The 18,082-nt window shown below is 47.7% G+C and overlaps 1 protein-coding gene and 1 long non-coding RNA gene across 2 annotated transcripts in view; one reads left to right on the forward strand and one right to left on the reverse strand.

Annotated features, from left to right (window-relative positions):
* The first annotated feature begins 1,734 nt into the window (after window positions 1-1,734).
* Window positions 1,735-15,388, forward strand: LOC112391561 (uncharacterized). Its single transcript, XR_003001514.1, has 2 exons — window positions 1,735-1,834; window positions 11,984-15,388. It is a non-coding gene; the product is annotated as an uncharacterized LOC112391561 (long non-coding RNA).
* An 895-nt stretch (window positions 15,389-16,283) lies between these two features.
* Window positions 16,284-18,082, reverse strand: part of NTRK3 (neurotrophic receptor tyrosine kinase 3) — a 206,504-nt gene continuing 204,705 nt past the window's right edge. Inside the window, exon 13 of the mRNA XM_024732934.1 lies at window positions 16,284-17,475. Within this exon, the coding sequence (XP_024588702.1) occupies window positions 17,357-17,475 (119 nt within the window). The 3' untranslated portion in view covers window positions 16,284-17,356. The remainder of the gene's footprint in view (window positions 17,476-18,082) is intronic.

The following is an 18,082-nucleotide window of genomic DNA, read 5'->3' on the forward strand; positions in this document are numbered from 1 at the left end:
ATCTATTCAGACATAGATATGATCAGGATTCTGGAATTCCAGGAAGCAGAGAACACACAGAGAATTATCATAATATTGTGTATTACTTCACTGTCCATGACCATTTCAGGGACCAGAGCTGAATTCTCTTTGCAACCCTGTTGCAAAGCCCTGTGCTTTGAATTAAGTTTAGATACCCATTCAATCCTGGAGTATCATTAAGCGAATGTGTGCCACTGAGGCAGAAAAATCCTCAGTGAGTCATATGGGTGAACTTCCAGGGAAACTGGAAATACTCCTTCCCGGGAGATCTTTCAAAGGAAAGGAGCATTTAGTTAATGCCTTAGTTAACAACTTTTGAAAATGAACAGCTATTTATCAAGCACACATGGTGCTGAGCACGGTGGCATTAGCAGTTTTGCAGATCAGCGCACCAGCTGCAGCAGGGCCTGGGGAAGGGGAGGGGGGAGTTAGGCAGGCAGGAAGCAAGCCAGACCTGAGGTGGCTGCAGTGGCAGGGCCGATTCCTGGGTGCGCACTGTGCTCTCCGCTTCCTGGGCTGGGGTAGGTCCTGCCGAGGGCATGACTGGATGAAATAAGCAAGAAACGGACACTAGTATGTCAGTGAGGGCACCAGGCCCCCTGTGGCCTGGGCATCAGTGGCTGCTCCAATCATCTACAACTGCTTCTTTGCAATCCCATTGCAGGGAGGGAGAAAGACAGTCTCTCAGAGGTCCTTCCCATGCTGTATTTCCTTGATTCCCAGCTAGCCTGGCTTCCAGGAGAATGCCAGAGAGCCTCATACGGTGGGCCACACATGCCTGAGTGGGCTTCCAGGGCTGGCATCCATGGTCCCTCCCTCAGACTGGCAGATACGAAGGGCTAGCACCCAGGGATCCTGGAATACACATGCCATCTTGGCAGCCGCCTCTAACAGATGACCCACGAACAGCTTGCCTGGGCTGTAGGTAGTGACACAAACCTAATTGCACTCGTTGGTCTCCATTTCAGTGCTCCTCCCAGGCCCAGTTTTCCTTTCCCTTCCCTGTCACCACCCGATCTCAATCCTTAATATCAGCCCCTTATGCTTGTCTGTGCCCCCATATGTTTGGGTTCTTTCTGGACCATCTGCTGTGCTGTCCATGTACCTCTCCTTTCCCCAGGACCTCCTCTCCAGCAGATAAGAGCCCAAGAACTCAGAAGAGGGGAGGGTCAGTTTCTCCTCTTGGTCAGCCTCTGTCCCACGCCCACCTCAGAAGGACACTAAGGGCCCTTTTAGGAAAAGAGAAGGGGACTCACTGGAATCCCAGCATGCTCTTTGCTGTCACCACTGAGCTACCACAGAGAAAACATGGCTGTCGCTTGGCCTCCAAAGCTGCAGATTTAGATAATCTCATGATCAGTCTCTCCACCTCTTCGTCTTTCCTGTTGCTATTTCCTTGAATCCGCTCCAGCTGGTTGACTTCTCTCCAGTTTGGGCCCCTCTTTTTTGGCTGGAAACGTCTCGCTCTGAATTGTCTGTGGCCTTTCTCGCAGCCAGCTTCAACCTCTACTGCTGTGCCCCACTCAGTATGTTCCCAGGTGGCCACCTGCTTAAAGGCCAGGGCAGGAGGTCAGGGTACATGGGGACTGCCTCCCAACCCTCACCCTGACCTTGAGAAAGTCAAGCTGCCACGCTTGGTCAGCCATCTGAACGACATATGAGATTAGAGGCTTCACTCAGAATCCCATTAACATTTCGACTGTGCAGCTCAGAATCCCCAAACCTAAAATGTGGCAGGACTCTGGCCAGAAGAGCCCTTTGGAGAACAACATTATGGGAATACTGACAGCGCTTTGAAGTCACCTGGGCAAAGGTAAGGACCCCTACACTCACCAACTTTGTATCCTGGGCTCTGAAGACATCGTGCTCTAGAAGGAGATGGCTTCCCTAAGTTAGCTCTCTGTTACAAGAGGACAGCTGTCTTAAGGAGAGCCCACTGGCTACTTGGGGATTCTTGGGGAGTCCCTAAATACCCAGGGGTGTCTGCAGTGGGCCACAAGGCATGGATGCAGGGACACACAGCGCCTCTGGTGGGCGCTGCCGCTCAGCCATCCCCCTCATTCAGCTTAGCTACCAAAAGTGTGGGAATGCCTGCTGTTATTCATAAGAATAGAAAAATAAAACAAAATAAGCCAAGTTTCCAAACAGTAAAATAAAGATGGTATATCCACACAGTGGAACCTTACCCAGCCATTAAAAATCATGCTGCAACTCTGTGTTTATTGAGGCTGTGGAGAACCTCATTCTCATATATTATTACTGAGGGTACACATTGGTATAACCTCATACGGGTTATAGGTACGAAACAGGTATACCAAATAGCCTGTGGGGATTATTTGGACCTGTATTAATGTTGTATTTAGGTTCAACCACATTTATTTAGGTTCATTATATTTTTGATCAATCCATTGAAGTTATTTGTAAGAGCAAAATATTATAAAGAAATTAAATGAATTTGGATACACCAAGGCAATGGAATAGCATGTATCTCTAAAAAAAAAACAATGAGCAATTTCTCTCAGAGTTCCAAAAAGCTTGCAGGGGGAATACTATAAAGCACAGGATAATATGTGTGATATAGTTTTACACGTGCAAAATGGAGGGGAAACAAGAGTGTATATTAATATTTGTTTATATGTAATTTGTTTAGATATAGTTCATAAGGACACACAATAACAGTGGTTACCTGTGTGGTGATGGTGGTGGTGGTACAATGAACCTGCAGATGAGGGACAGGTGTAGGAAGAATTCATGTATATATGTAACATATATATAATAACTGAGGTAAACAATACCTCAATAAAGTTTGTATATAAAATCTTTATTTTACATCAACATATTACATATATTTATTATATATATCATACATATAAACTTTATTTTACATATATATTTACATATAAATAAATAAACTTTATTGAGGTATTATCTACCTACCATAAATCTCACCCATTTTAATGTACAATTCAGTGAATTTTAGTAAATCTACCAGTGGCACAACCATCACCATAATCCAGTTTTTGTACATTTTCATCACCCCGATAAGATCTCTTGGGTCCATTTACAGGTAATCCCCATTCCCAACCCCAAACCTAGGCAACCACTAATCTACTTCTTGTCTACATAGATTTGCCTCTTCGGGACATTTCATAGAAGTGGCATCGTGCAAAACAGGATCTTTCATGTCCTGCTTCTTTCACTACTTAGTATATTGTTTTTGATGTTCATTCATGTAGCATATACCAGTACTCCGTTCCTTTTTACTGTTGAGTAGTATTCCATTGTTTGTGTATCCCATATTTTGTTTATCATCAGTTGATACACATTTGGGTTGTTTCTACTTTTTGGCTATTTTGAAAAATGCTGCTATGAACATTCATGCACAAGTTTTGTGTGTGTGTGTGTGTGTGTGTGTGTGTATGTGTTTGAACCATGTGAATAGATTATCTATAAAAAGTCTTTTAATATTGCAAAAGGTTAGTTAAATGGCACATGAAACAATCTTATAAAAAGGAAGTAGCAAAGCAATGGGTGTGCGTGTGCACGTGCACATAGAATGATTTGATTCTGTTTAATAATTAAATAAGAACATAAAAAAGATTTGAAAGGCAGAAAGCTAAAATGTTAGCAGTGTTGTCTCTGGGTGACGGGACTGTGGATAATTTATGTGTTTGTGTGCTTTTCTGTATTTCAACAAATTGTCTACTGTGAATATAAATTACTTTTGTAATCAGAAACAAACCACAATGCTATTAGAAGAAAAACACCATCATACCCATGCAATTTCTCCAAGGTCTTTACCTCTCTGCTGTGGAAAGATACCCTCCCAATAGTCCCCATGTAGGGGAGGGGAGAGTGCATCCTATCTCTCTCTCTCTCTCTCTCTCTGTTTAATGCTGGTCACAGCATCCAGAAACAGCAGATCCCCAATAAATACAAATCAATTTTGGAGACCTCAAGATCAGTCTCCATGGTAACCTGACAAGGGCATGACACTATATGAGCACCACCTCAGGGTGGAGATGGTCCAGCACAAAGAATGCCTGACTTGAACAGCCCGAGGCTGCCAATGGACCATAGTATTTATCTATGTGGCAGTGGGATCAGGCTTCCCAGACTCAAAGAGGCAGACATCTCTCTAAATGACAGAACATTGAAAGTCTGAACTGATCATCCTGATTGTGGGTTCCCTGAACTGCCATTTCTATTTATACAGCTGCAAACAGATGTCATGATTCAGTATTTTCCAGAACTACATTTAAGAACTAAGTGTCCTTCCTCTATGTTTACCTCATTCACAATTTCATCATATTGCTTCATAATTACTCATTTGTCTGCACCAGGCCTGTCCCTTACATTTGTAGGACCTGGGACAATAGAATAATTAGAAGCTCAAATCTCACATGTTCAAAAATTCAGAAGTCATTAATCAAGCTAACACGCTCTTAAATAAGGTACATCCTATCTTCCTACCTTATTGAATACATTTTCAGAATGACCTGAAGAACCAGGTACAAATTTAGACATCTCAGGCTCCTTGGAGTTGGGAGTTGGGCCACGCGGTGCCAGAGAGCTGGCCCCCGGCTTGCTCCCCTTTCCCATTGCACGGCCAAAGAAGCACAAGGCGCCCCAGCCTGAGCCACCACTCACCCCTCACTCACACTCCCCTCTGCCCCCAAACAGCAGCCCCTTGGCCGACTCTTGGGCTTTACAGGGCACACACCTGCAGTGCAGCCCACACTTAGGAGAAAAGACCAACGGACAGGCCTGCAAGTGCCCTGGAAGTGGGCTAAGGACCATTTTGGTAAGGAATTCTGGTTTAGGCAACTGCAACTTTATCTAGAAGGGGTGTAGGACAGGGGATATGGACGCCATGGCCCTCGGACTCCTGGCAGCTGAAGGAGGGCCCTGAAAAGTATGAAAACCCTCTTGCCCAAGATAAGGGATACCGATCTGTATTCCCACTAGACTGGATTTCTTGACCTTGGCACTACTGACATTTTGGGCCAGGTAATTCATTGTTATGGGGGCTGCCAGTTATGGGGGCTATACCCTTATTTGTGATAATCAAACTCCCTGGGAGACAAGTCACCCCTTCCCCCAACAAGAACCAGTGCAGTAGACTGTGAAGCTCTAGAGGGCAGGAAATACAACTGCTTCACTCAATGGCAGAGTAGATGCCACTCATGGTACAGAGTAGGTGCCCAATAACTGTTTGAAGGATGAATCAATGAACCAACATCAACTCATGACCTCAGAGGCATTCTTGAAAGACCTTATTTTCCTGGTGAGGATTGTGAAATACTGGGGACAAAGGACCCCTCAGAACAAGCTGAGAGCCGTTCTTGATCCCCCAGATATAAGTGATAAATCTGGGTTATACAGGTAAAAACGCTAGGAAGCATAAACACGGTGTCGTGCACCCAGGACCCCAAGGACGGGACAACTCCCTCTGTCTGACGCATGTATCGAGTTGACCCGACGAGGCTCCTTAAGACCTTATGCATTTCATGGTCCAATCTTTCTCCACCAAAGCTGCCCACGTTAGGTGAATGAGGGAGGGACCAGGGTCTCTAAACTTAAATAGACGCTCCTAAGGGACCTGGTAGAACACTGCTAAGTCCTACATGTTCCTTAGACAAATCCAAATGCGATGCACAATGAGGGCTATGATGCACGTGATGAGACTTCTGACCCGCAAGGTGCTGATTGCAAAAGCTCTTCATCCCCCTGACATTCATTCTCCCTGTCCTCAACATTGGGATTTTGCAAACCCTGCTCATGCTGAGTCTCTTCAATCGGCCAATAATATTTACTGCTGCATCAAGCCCACGTTCCTTCTCCAGAGCAAGCACGCACCCAACCTCCCAGTTTTCTTTATACTAGATGAATTCTTTCTTGTACGGTTCCCACATCCCTAGCAACCGAGCATACACGGTTATATCCAGTTGGGTTTGGGTTGGCACTTTAGGGGCAGTGGTGATGTTTGCATTAAGAAATGAAGTTCTGATGGAGTCCGACATTTGGAGCAAAGTGCATAACTGGTACCATTCACTGGTACCAAGAGGACCTAGACTTGATTTCCGTATCTGCTCATGCATCAGTTTTCCCTAGAGTGGCAGGTCTCAAAATGTGGTCCAAATAGCCCTGGTGGCCCTGAGACCTTCTCGGGAGATCCACGTGTCAAAACTATTTTCCTAGGAATACTAAGATGGTCTGTCCTTTTGTTCACTCTCATTCTCTCACAGGTATACTAGGAGTTTTTCCAGTGACTTCCTGACATGTGATGGCATCATTGCCCTGATGGCTAAATAAAATGTGTGTGTGTGTGTGTGTGTGTGTGCACTTGTGTTTTCCAATGTTTCTCAGTTTTAATTTAAATTACAGTAATTGTAGATGAATATAACCCACATAAACAAAAACTTTCAAGGTCTTTCTAATTTTTGAGTGTAAAGGGGTTCCAAGCCCAGAACGTTTGAGAACCACTGTCCTAGAGCAAGAATGCTAGTCATACTTCTACAGCATTGAAAGTAGGGAGTGGGGAAAAAAATATTTGGAAGACCTTTCTGTGAGGTAGAGTAAGTTACCGAATATAAAAATAAGTACACTTCCAGAGTTTTATAACAGGAGTGTCACTGTGACATTTTAACTGCAAAATGTTCTCTAGGTTCTTCGAAGTGGAAAAAAAACAAGTCTAGAAAAAAAGCAAAAGTATTAATATTTTCAGTAAAAGCAATACATCTTAAACACAACATTGCTTGTTTGGAGGTTTACCGATGATCTGATTTGCACCTGGACCCGCCTCAACTCAAACACCCGCAACCTGTCCAAAGATTGTCTCTATTTGTTGGCATCCCTGAGAGTGTCAATTACACTTACAATTTTAAATTTGACTGCAATTTTGAGATTATCAGTGGCTTTCAGTTACCCATGCTATAGAATCAGGATGCATTATCAAACAGAAGTATTTTTATTAATATCTAAACAACATCACTGAGGAAAATAAACAGATGAAAGACCCCATTCCCTCTAGGTTGAACACCAATCCTTCCATCACATCTGATTTTCCCTTTTTAAATTTCTTTAATTCCTTTCCCCCCTTCATGTAACAGAGATGCTATTTTCTTGCCACCCTCACCCAAGTGCCTAGGTGTTTTGACCACATGGCGTCATTCATACGCCCAGTATACCTAGAAGAGGCATATGACAATTGGCTCCATTTTTTAGATGGAACAACTGACACATGAAATCCACCTTCCCAGATCAACATGGCCAACTGATGGCCAGGCCACCAACTGCTACCCAAGATGCTACCCACCCATACTGGAGCGGGGGTCCCCAGATCCTTGTCTGAAGAGGCACAAGCTGGAAGCTGATGGGGTCATTTCTAGAAACTGCCTCTCCCCGACTCACAGAAGCAAAAGCCATACATTTTCTTAATTAAAAGAACAATAATAGTAATCATAATAACAGATAAGGAGAGGTCAAGAGCGTGTCACCAACAAGAAAAGTTTTACCATTTCAAAGCTGGGGCAGTTGGATCGTGAACTACCATCTCAAGCCCAGCCACTTTTCTACATCCAGCTTCCATCTTCTGCGCTATAAATAATTCAGAGTTTTCTTTTTTCTTAAATATCACAAAACCAAGTCGGAATCTTTATGTGAAGGATTCTGCTGTGTCCTTCTCTCCCTCCTCCTCTCCCTCCCTAGCCAGCCCAGGCAACTCCCAGGAGAACGACCCCTCAAGCTTTAACATTTATTCTTTGACATTTCAGACTATTTGTTAGGCAGAGCTGCCTTCTTGAGATCAAAGTTGGAAAATCTTGCCAAGAACTCCCGCTTGGCCCTGTCCGACTGTGACAGCGAGGGTCTATTAACCTCCAAGCATCTGCTTCATTCCTCTTCGGGAGAAATCCACCAACCCTCACCCAGAAGGGCAGCAATCCTATCCCTCTTCCCCCCTCCCCAGAACTCCAGGAGGGGTCGGAGGTCACCCTTCCCACGTGATACACTAAGACACTCAGCACAGAGAGACAGACCCCAGAACCAAAAGATGTCCCCCACTAGGAGACAACAGTGACTCGTGGGGACATGGTATTTGGGACACCTGTCTGGGTAGGATCTTTTATCTGAGGGACAGCAAGCTCAGAGACAAATATGGAACAAGGAAAGGTAACTTACCCAAGTCATTTTGCTGGCGGTAGTGCTGAGACTGATGCCAGCTCTTCACTGCCGTGCACTACTGCTAGATGATGTCACCTCCATCCACCTGGGAGGGTGACCAGGTTTAGGGCTGAAGTCTTAAGCTCTTACGTGAAATGACTTACCATTTTCTTCCGAGGCATCGCAGTGAAGGGTTCCTGCACTTCACAAGAGCACCTACCCACCAGCTGCCAGAATCATTTCTTCCTCCATACAAAGCCGAGGGCCAAACTGGGGGACCGAGCCTAAAGCTGGGCAAAGGTGTCGGGGTGTTGTGGTTCACCTTTTTTTTTCTCTTTTTTTTGTGGTGGTTCATCTTGATGTAAGAGGTCAGTGGTCGACTAACCCATCGTGCTTTGTTCTTCTTCAAAAAGCTTCTGCCCACACCCTGACCAAGTGTTACCTAGAGTGTATGCATGAGTCTATTTAGAGTGAAGAGTGTTTTATGTTCAATTAGATTGGGAAAGAGGTAGGATAAAAAGGGTTATTTAAAGGAGGACTTCTCAGAGCCTTCAGTATCCTAACATGCATGGTAAACCTGCAAGAGGTTGGCTATACCATACAATGCTCTCCAAAGTTATTTGATGGGCTCTTAGCATCTTATGAAACTAGAGGGAAACATTTCCACAGCCAAGGAAAAGGAGAGCACTTGATCCTTACAGCATGATTTATTTAATAACAAGTTGGGCATTCAAATGAAGACAGGACCCCGTTGTAGAAACTGAAGCTTTCCCAGAAAACTGATCGATCCATGTAGGGCAGTAGTTGGTCAAGTGGCTGACCCACAAAATTACTAAGATGGCCAAAGATACCATCCTAGAAATGCACAGTGGTGTCATTCTGGTCTTCTTAATGACCAGATTGTCCGTTTGGTATCAAAGGTACTACACAGCAGTTGCCTGCTATAATACCGGGAAGTGTCCAGTTGACAGCCATAAAGATTGAACGATTCCATGAGTCATTCGCGCATGAACTCAGAATTTCAGTTCTCGCAGGAAGGACATTCTCAGAATATATTCTTTATTCATGGTGCCTCTCCTACCCACCCTCCCCACCAGAGTCAAGTTCTCACTGGTCGGCTCTGCATCTGGCTCCCTCTGAAGCAGAAGGCTTTGGTCCAGAGCTGTGGCTCTAAGATGGGAGCGACAAGAGAGATCCTGGCTGTGCCCTCTCAGCCAGCGTGAGTTTTCAGAGACCTAACACTCATGACAAAAATTGCTTTGAGATTTCCTCTCGGGTTCTCTGTCACGTGAGTCTTTTTCTCAGAATTAACAGTAAGAGAAGGCTGACACGTTGGTGTATACATAATACGTGGGCTGGACTTAGCATCTAGCCTGCATTCCGGAATTTTCCTTATCCCTAAGGTTGCTTGTAGGAGGGACCTGGGAGAGGTGCCTACATTGGTTGGCCCATGGTACACAGACTTTAGGACTTGTCCTTCTTGACTGTGGCAGCAGGAGGGAAGATCTTGGAGACAGTTTGTCTGGCCAGTGCTGAGAAGGGTTGGCAGTGAAACAGCGTTTGTAGGTCCAGGGGTCTCCTGTGTTATGGAATCTAAACCCTCTCAGCTCCAAATTCAAGGATGTTCCGTGTCTCCCTGCTCCCAACACCCTCGAGAACCTGGCTGTGTGTAGTAAATACCTCCCTAGGCCTGTCCAGCTACTAAGAACTGTGGCACAGACTGTAGACAGATGTCATTCCTCCAAGAGCACCCAGGACCCCTTCCCCCCAGCCCCACACCTTCTCTTCCCCTGAGAAGTCCATCTGGGAGTCAGGATCACATGACTTTGGCCGAAGGCTGTTGCAAACGTTGCAATGTAACGGACATGGCATTGCAATTTTAAAACATTATCACGGGGACCAAAACAGACCAAAGCTGGTGTGTGCTTCAGAGTAAAAAAGTAGGTGGCATTTCAGAGCTCTATAAAAGAAGCATCACCAGGCCATAGTTGACAGCAGTGAAGTCACTTTACAGGGGTTAGGTCCTTGCCCTTCTCACTGCAGAATAAACGTAGGGACAAGAGAGGGAAGCCTTGTCCCTTGTCTTTTGAAGGGAAATAGGCTGGTTGCTCCACTGAGGTCCCCAAAGACCGAACCAGGCTTCATTTTGCTGCCATGGTAACAGCACATGGGAGGTAGAAACGGGGAGGAGGAAAGAGAGCTCCATAGACAAGCTGGGTGTCACTGTCAGCCACCAAGGCCTCCGCCATCACTCACCCAAGTCAGGCTTGGTGGGGTTTTTCCGAACTGACATGACACTCTGTTCCTCAAACTTGGATGGAGCCACAAGTCGGACACAACCCTGGAACTCATACCTTTGAGCAGCCTCAACCCTTGGTCTTCAAACCTTCTCCACAGCCATGTAGGCCATTCTGATCCACCTTCCAAACTCTCAGACAGCGCCTGCCACTGCTCTTAGACAGGGTGTGAAGGGAGAATTGCTCTTTCCCTCTCAGGAAAGCCAAGCTCCATTCTTCCTGCCTTATGCCACAGGCCCCCCCGTCCACTCTCAGCCAAATCAAAGGCAGGTTTATGGACATCGGAGCGGCCTTAAGCGGCTCCTATCTGCAGAGGGTCGTGGGAAGACACGTGATCCTGAGATGCCCAGGGCTGCCTCTGGTCTGAGTAGGAAGCTCATGCATCCCCTGTTTTCCAGGCTTGAAAGTCTCAACAAAGCTCTCAGTCAGGGTTTCTCTACAGCTCGGATCTTCCCTGGGAACTTGGAAAGCCTGCCTTTCTCCTCTACCCAAGTAGTTCCACATTCCTTCCCAAACGGGACCTGCATGGACCTGGCCTTGCCTTTGGCACAGAATCTGAGTCATCAGCATCCTCTGTGTCCCTCTAGGATCTGTGCTTCTCAGAGATCCTCCTGCCTTTCTGGTTTCTTTCTTGCACGGGAGCCGAACAGGCTGTAGTCAACGGATAACCCCAATATCTCCCTCACTCTCCCCAGTTCTCACAATGCCCCACCCCCAAACCTGCAGAATATCTGAGCAATGCATCCCCTCCAGCTGGAAGGCAAAGGGGGTGGGGAAGGAAGAGCTACTGCTCTCAGGTACACACCCAGGAGGGGACAGGGTCCTGATGGAAAGAGACGAAAAGGCAGCGAGCTCTTAGCCCTCATCACCCACCCAATCTCCTCCCCGAGCAAGCAGAGCTTAAGTCCCAGGGGCAAACTGGGGTCACTTTATCGAAGGAGGAATTGGGATTAAAATCCTACCCTCGGAATCCTGATTAAATTTCCGAACCATGTGCAAAAGCAGACAAGAAACCTGATCTCTTGCCAGCAAGAGATCTTCAACTCACTTTGGGTTCAAGGAGAGTGGAAGGAGGCTTATTTAGCTCTGGGATATATGATTAGATCTTGGCTGAGATTTTCTTGAGAGGTGAGTAGGGCGGTGTGGGGGGGTGGGGGTGGTACAGGATTTCTAAAGGCAAAATGCAGAACCAGAGCTATCCAAGGCAACTGAGGCCACTGGCCGCTTCGGCCGCTCCCCAGCAGTACAGTGGGGATGTCAGGGGTGGGGCAAAGCTAGGGGTGCAGGGGAGTAGAGCTTCAGGCCTCCTGGACAATTTGGATGCAGACCAGGTTCCCCTGAAGCTCCCACCCTCCTCGCTGCCCCGTCGCCTCCTCCGCTGTCACACTGAAGAGTTTCCCCTCTATCCTTCCCAAAGGAGCCTCAGAGCAGCCAGCATCCCTTCACCTTCACGCCTCCCTGTCTGTCCCTCACTGCTACCCTCATCTTGCTCTCCATTTCAGAGTCACTCTGGAGGCCACCTGTGAGTCTAGCCGGAGCTCCGAGTCGGTAAACACTGAAGGAACAAAGGCCCTCTGCCTAGTCCGCATGTGGTGCAGTCCAGGAAGCTACACACAATGAAGTCACCCTGCATTGATCTGCCGGCTCCCCGTGCTCTCTCCACAGCATCAAACCCTCCCTGGCGTCTAGCTCCTGTATCTGAGACGCTTGAGCGTCTGCTCAGGCCTGGCCTTGACCTGCAGGAGCTGGGCAGAGCCAGGGGAAGCGTCACGGCCCAGTGCTAGGCTGAGGTCACACCTGCGGCTGGGGAGGGGAACATGTGGTGCCTGGGAGCTTGGCTACACAAAAGAATTCCCACGTAAGAAGGGAGCGACAGGGTAGCCCAGAGCCCAGCTTCTTGGCTTCCAAATTGAAGATGCTTGGCATCTGCTCTTTCCCTGGGTGAGAAGCACATGGCCGAGCTTCCACACACCAGGAGGTCTTTGAGGAAGGGTGAACAAAGTTCAGATGGGGGTGCACAAGTCAGGCAAGGATCTTCCTTCCACTACCTTCCTGCCTGAAGCCGCTCCTGCTTGCCCAGACCTGAGCAGCCTCACCTACCAACTTGAGGAATCAGGTGTGTCTCAGCCAACAAGTCCTTCTTGACAGCAAAGATGCCACCCTTGTCTGTTTGGGGATCTCACCAACTGAAAACCAGATGATTCATCTTAGATGTAAGAAAAACCACATTTTCAGGCATCAAGGGTCACTAAATGCTAGAATGGGTGAAGAAGGAGCGTGGCAGACGTTCTTTTCAAAATCACCGTGTTCGGGTGTTTTCAGGAGGAAGTTAGGGATAGCATCTAGCCCCAAAGACCCCTGAAGGACTTCATCTACGGAGCCAGGGGGAGGCTATGCCTGTGGAGATCTCAGGACTGCAGCTTTCCAGGAGCAGATGGGGCTGCTCTATGGGGCAGCTGAACAGCCAAGAGCACCAGGAGGTCAAAGAGACCCCGTGTCAGTCCTGGCTCTGCCACTCACAGCTGTGAAAACCTGGCCTAGTGATTACTAACCCTTTCTGAGCTTCAGCGTCCTCATGGGTCAAATGTGCCTGGCTCTGAATAGGTGCTTCATAAGTTCGCCATAATGATCGTTACTAAGGCTCCCCAGGAAAGCCCATTCTTTGGAGCTTGGCAACCAGTTCTGGGATCTGTCCACACAACCCTAGTGAAAGACTCAGGTCCTTTCCAGAGCATGTCCCTGGAAGGCCCTACAACTGAGTTGACCACTGTCCTACAGCTTCTTAAGGGTACAGTGGGTTCCCCACCCTCTGAGCTTCAGAGAACAGGGTTCAGAACCAGGGCCCCTCAATCACTCCTTCCAGAATGAAGATCCAGACAGCACATGGCAGGCACACTGGTTTCATGGATTGAAGCTTTGCCACGAAATCCCCTAGGACCAAAACGTAACCTCAAGTCTGAGAAAGCCACTGTGAAATCCTGTGGGTGAGATTCCAAACACAGAGCTACGGGTCTTGTTGGTCCCCTGAGCCTCCCTGCCTGAAGCCTGTCCAACCCAGCATCCTTAGTGGGCTGAGTTCCTCTCTCCACGCCTCCCCTGTGCCAGCGCTGACTGGCCCAGAGCCTCTAACGTTGGGGTAGATGCCATGGGACTTCAAAGCCCAGCAGGAAAGCATGGGGAACAGAATCCTGGACACTCAAAACAGCTCCCCAGTCTCAGCCAGTCCTCATTCCTCCCGGCAACGTTTTCGTGCTTCCCTGCCATCTGCCGCGGTCTCTTCTGCTGCTTTAGACCTTCTCAACGCTCTTAGATGTTCTCGCTTGCAGCACAAGGCCTTGCCTTACACTTGATAGGCAAAACAGAAGCCACCAGACAAGAACTCTCTCATTCCCTTGCCTGCCCCAAACCTCTAAACCCTCATCTTTTCCTCTTCCTCCTGCTGCACCAGGAGAGCTCTCCCTCCACGTGGCTGAGCCTTCCTCCCGAGGATGGGCGCTTTTCTTTCCCATCTTCCCAGGGGCCGTTTCTATTCATCATCTTTTCTCCCAAGCATTGGCAGGCTCTACACATCCTGATAAAAAAAAAAACTTAAATATCTCTACTTATTAATAATGAAATTCTCCCTAGAATCCATGCAGCCTGAAGGTCCCAAAGACAGTCTCAACCCTTGGGGCATCCCTGGTCCAATCCTGGAACCCTTGAGAACAGGAGAATGCGGAGCTGGGCAACCCCCTACTCAGGCCGCTCTATAGAAAAGGAGCTTCCAATGGGGATGAGGTGAGGTGAGGGCTCAAACCAAGCTAGACTTAAATAAGAGATTGAGTAAGGGTAAGTAGAAAAAGCACCAACCTAGCCGAATCAATCCCTGTTGGACTTCCACCTTGAGCTCACCCACCTTACTTCCGCATGCCTCATCTTTATTTCCTAAGTAAGAAGCCCCCAAAAAGCCTACTGAGACCAAGGGAAGGGTCAAAATCCTCCCAGCCCCCGACCTCCTCTCTTGTTCCAAATCTCCTACATACAAAGTCCCTTCCTCCTAAAAGGAAGATATTGTAAGTTACAGAGGCATTTTGATCCTTCTAGCTGGGTCAGGGCCCAGGAACCAAGGGCAGACAGATACAGCCAGCTCATCTAAGCATTTTAGCCTCAGTAGGACCCCAGGACCCTTCTGCCTCTCCTTTTCTGGTAGCCCACATGAGACCTGACATGAGAGTTTGGCCTACCTTAGTGTGTATGTGTCTGTGGGGGGGCAGGGAGTGGTCTCTGGATGATTGGCATGTTGGTCTACAAGCCCAAAACCCCATCTTCCTCTGGGCAAAGTCACTTCCCCAAGATCCATAAGGGAGATATAAAACCACTGCAACCAAGGGAAAAATTACACTGGCTTACTGGTGCACCAAAGATAAAGGATCCTTCAACCCCACTCCCAGACCCTCTTACACATCAGCTCTGAAGAAAGAATCTCCATAAGCCTTGGCTGTACGGACAATAGAAGAGTCCCCAGCCACCGAGGAGACAAGGGTCTCAGTAACCTGAGTTGTATCTGAAAGAGTCAGGTTTGAACCTGGCTTCTGTCTCTTGTGCTTGTGTGACCCTGAGCGAACCATTCAACTCTCTGTGCCTCTAATTCTTTCTCAGTAAGATGAGGAAACCCTTCACTGTATGGACTCAGTCTGTATCTGGAGGGGTCTCAGTGAAAGCAACCAATGGAACAGATTGTAAAATCCTTTGCAAACAGGACTTGGCTAAGAAACTCCTTTAAAAGAGTAATAGTAAAATTGGGGGGAATTAAAAAACAGGGTAGCCTGAAATTTCTACGTATCTTTAATATTCTTTGCAAAATTGCCAAATAAGAGGTCTGATCCAGTCATTTCATTAGAAAATAAAGTGTTTATTAAGAAACTATACACTGAACACTCCTATATGTCTCTGCGGAAACACAAACGCCCCATGGTCATAGCACAAGGTGAAGAAAATGGCAGAATAAAAGATGCTGGGATGGATGGAGCCTGGGAGGCTGGAAATGAGGTAATGATTTACAATAATTAAAAAACATCATCCTCAAGCTTACTCCTTAAAGCCACACTCAGGAGGGGGCCCTGGCCCAAAGGGTTGGCAGGACACAATGGGGAATAGCCAGACATGAAGCAATGGGGAGCAGGATGGCGGGGAGCTGGGAGGGGCTAAATAAACACACTTCTAGGCCCTTGAGAGAAGCTGAATCCCCGTGTGATACTCTGAACATTCAGGCGCCCGGGAGGCCACCCCAGATACTGGGCAAGAACTTGGAAAGCTGTGCATTTTTAAAGCCCATGGAGGTGTCTGCAGAATCAGGCTGGGAACCCGACGTGAAGAACCACCACCCACAGGACTCAGGACCTAAAACCCTAAGTGGGAATCCTAGCCCCCAGGGAAATGTCCCAAGGCAGAGAATCTGTTATCTGTTACTGTGTCATCACTCCAAAACTTAGTGGATTAAAACCACCACCATTTTGTCCTACGATCTCCCCACGGTTGGCCCCCTCTTCCATGCTCCACCCTCAAGGGGGCAGCCTGTGCTGACCCCCTACAACGGAGGCACCATGGGTGGGTTGGGGGGAACTAGGCCAAGCCCGAAGTCCACTCAGCCAACATGGCAGCAAATCTGGGAGAGGTTCAGGCCCTACAACTGTACCTTTCCTGTTGAAGCAGGGGGAAAAGCATCCCTTTCCCTCTCCCCAGTGGATCAAGTTGAAAATGGGGGAAACAAACCTCCCTCTTTGGGAGAGGGTGGCCATGGAGTAAGGCATGAGTCAAAGCAAGCAAAGTAAACACATATATTGACCAGAGAACAGGATGACACTTCCATTGGAGCCATGAGAGGGGCTGGAGGAGGCCAATTTTTACTTCTCTTCCCCTTCAGTTCATCTTGGCCTTGAAATGGTGATTCCATTGGGTGCCAAAAGTTCTCAGAGTCAAGAATAAGTAAAAGTGGGGTAAGAGAGCCAATCCTGGGATCATGGAACAGCAGGAAGGGCCTTGGTCCCTGATTCCCTTGGTTCCTTGTGGTCCTAGCAGGATGCCCAATTCACGGGCAAGACCTCCTGCAGCCAAAGCTTGTCGGAACTGCAGATCTAGAGGCCAAGAAGGAGCCCTGGAGAAATCCTCTTCTCCAAGGAGTTTTCTAATACCACTCACTGTGAGCCGTTCCAGAGAGAAGAGGAAGTAGGGGGAAAGTGTGTCCAAAAAAAAGGTACGGTTTTCTCCACCAAAAAGAAAAAATACATATATATATAGAAAATGATTGGTTTCCATTCTTTCCTCTGAGACCTAATCTGGTGCCAATACTTGGGCCTGGCTCCCTCTCCTCTCACCGCGCCGTCTCCACCTCTGCTTAGATGTTCTTCCCCACGGGAGGCTGCAGGGCGACGAGGTCACTAAGAGGATGGCCTGGTATCCTAGGGAGAGCCAGGGAGACCCCACGCTTCCAAGCGGGGAAAGTGAGGCCGGAGCACGGCTGGACTTCATCAGGCTTTCTCGTGGTGGTTGGGTTGTTTGTGGAAAGCAAGAGAATGGCTAGTGTATTTAAGAGATGGTTCCTGGTGCACAGGTTTTTAATTCTCTTTATTGGCTCTTAAGATGATGGCAGGAGCTGCCTTGGAGGCCAGAAAAAAAAGGAGCACAGTGATGATTGGAGGGAAAGGGCAACCCTGCCAGTGGCGGATGGGGGCAAACACCCGTCTTGGTGGTGATAAAGGATGCAGGGGCACCAGCGGCTCGTGTAGTTTCTACTTAGCATCCCCGGATCCAAACAGAACAATGCCTAGAGCTTCCAACCTCTCAGAGGGCCCAGCCTACCAAGGTGACATCAAAACAGGGAGGCTTAAAAGGAGTTTTTAAAAGCCATGACGTCCTTTGCTGAAATAAACATTGACATCCTCAACATAGATGCCATGGTTAAGAGGCTTGGAATGTCCGGGAAGGCTTATTGGATTCAACATAATTTCTCTGAAACCTATAAAAAACAAAAACAAAAAAACAGAAAAACAGAAAAAAGCAAAATAAAGTAAAAACCAAAACCCCCAAAGAAGATCAAAACTAGAAGGGGAAACAGAGAGGGAGCTTGAAAGGTAAGGGGAAGAACTAGAGATACGGGACACGGATACAGATATATTGGGAACAGCCAAATGAATTCTCAGCAAAAGGGAAGGATAGGAGGAGGGGATTAACTTAAAACCAAGCATGGTCAGAGAAACTGGAAACACTCCACTTTTGCTGCAGCCTCCACTGAACCGAGGAAGGGACGTGAGCAAAACATTTGGGGGCTTGGCCTTGGATTGTCCTGGAAGAGGAGGGGAGGGGCAGCCTCATCTAAGTAGGAGGAGGCCCTGATGATGAGCTTGAGAGGGAGGTGGGAACAGGGCATAATCGCTAGGGTCCCTGGGGGGCAAAGGGGTGGGAGGAAAATGCTCTCCAGACCTTACATTCTTAAGGGATACCTGAGGGCCATTTCTAACCCTAGGAGCTGGGATAATGTGAACCACCTTTGATTGCACCAGGTTGGGGGCACTGTACTTCCAAGACTATAAACTCCTTCTCCTTCACTTTTTCCTCTCATTTCA

The sequence above is a fragment of the Neophocaena asiaeorientalis genome, unplaced genomic scaffold (genome assembly GCF_003031525.2).
Source record: "Neophocaena asiaeorientalis asiaeorientalis breed wild unplaced genomic scaffold, Neophocaena_asiaeorientalis_V1.1 scaffold442, whole genome shotgun sequence".
NCBI classification, from domain to species: domain Eukaryota; kingdom Metazoa; phylum Chordata; class Mammalia; order Artiodactyla; family Phocoenidae; genus Neophocaena; species Neophocaena asiaeorientalis.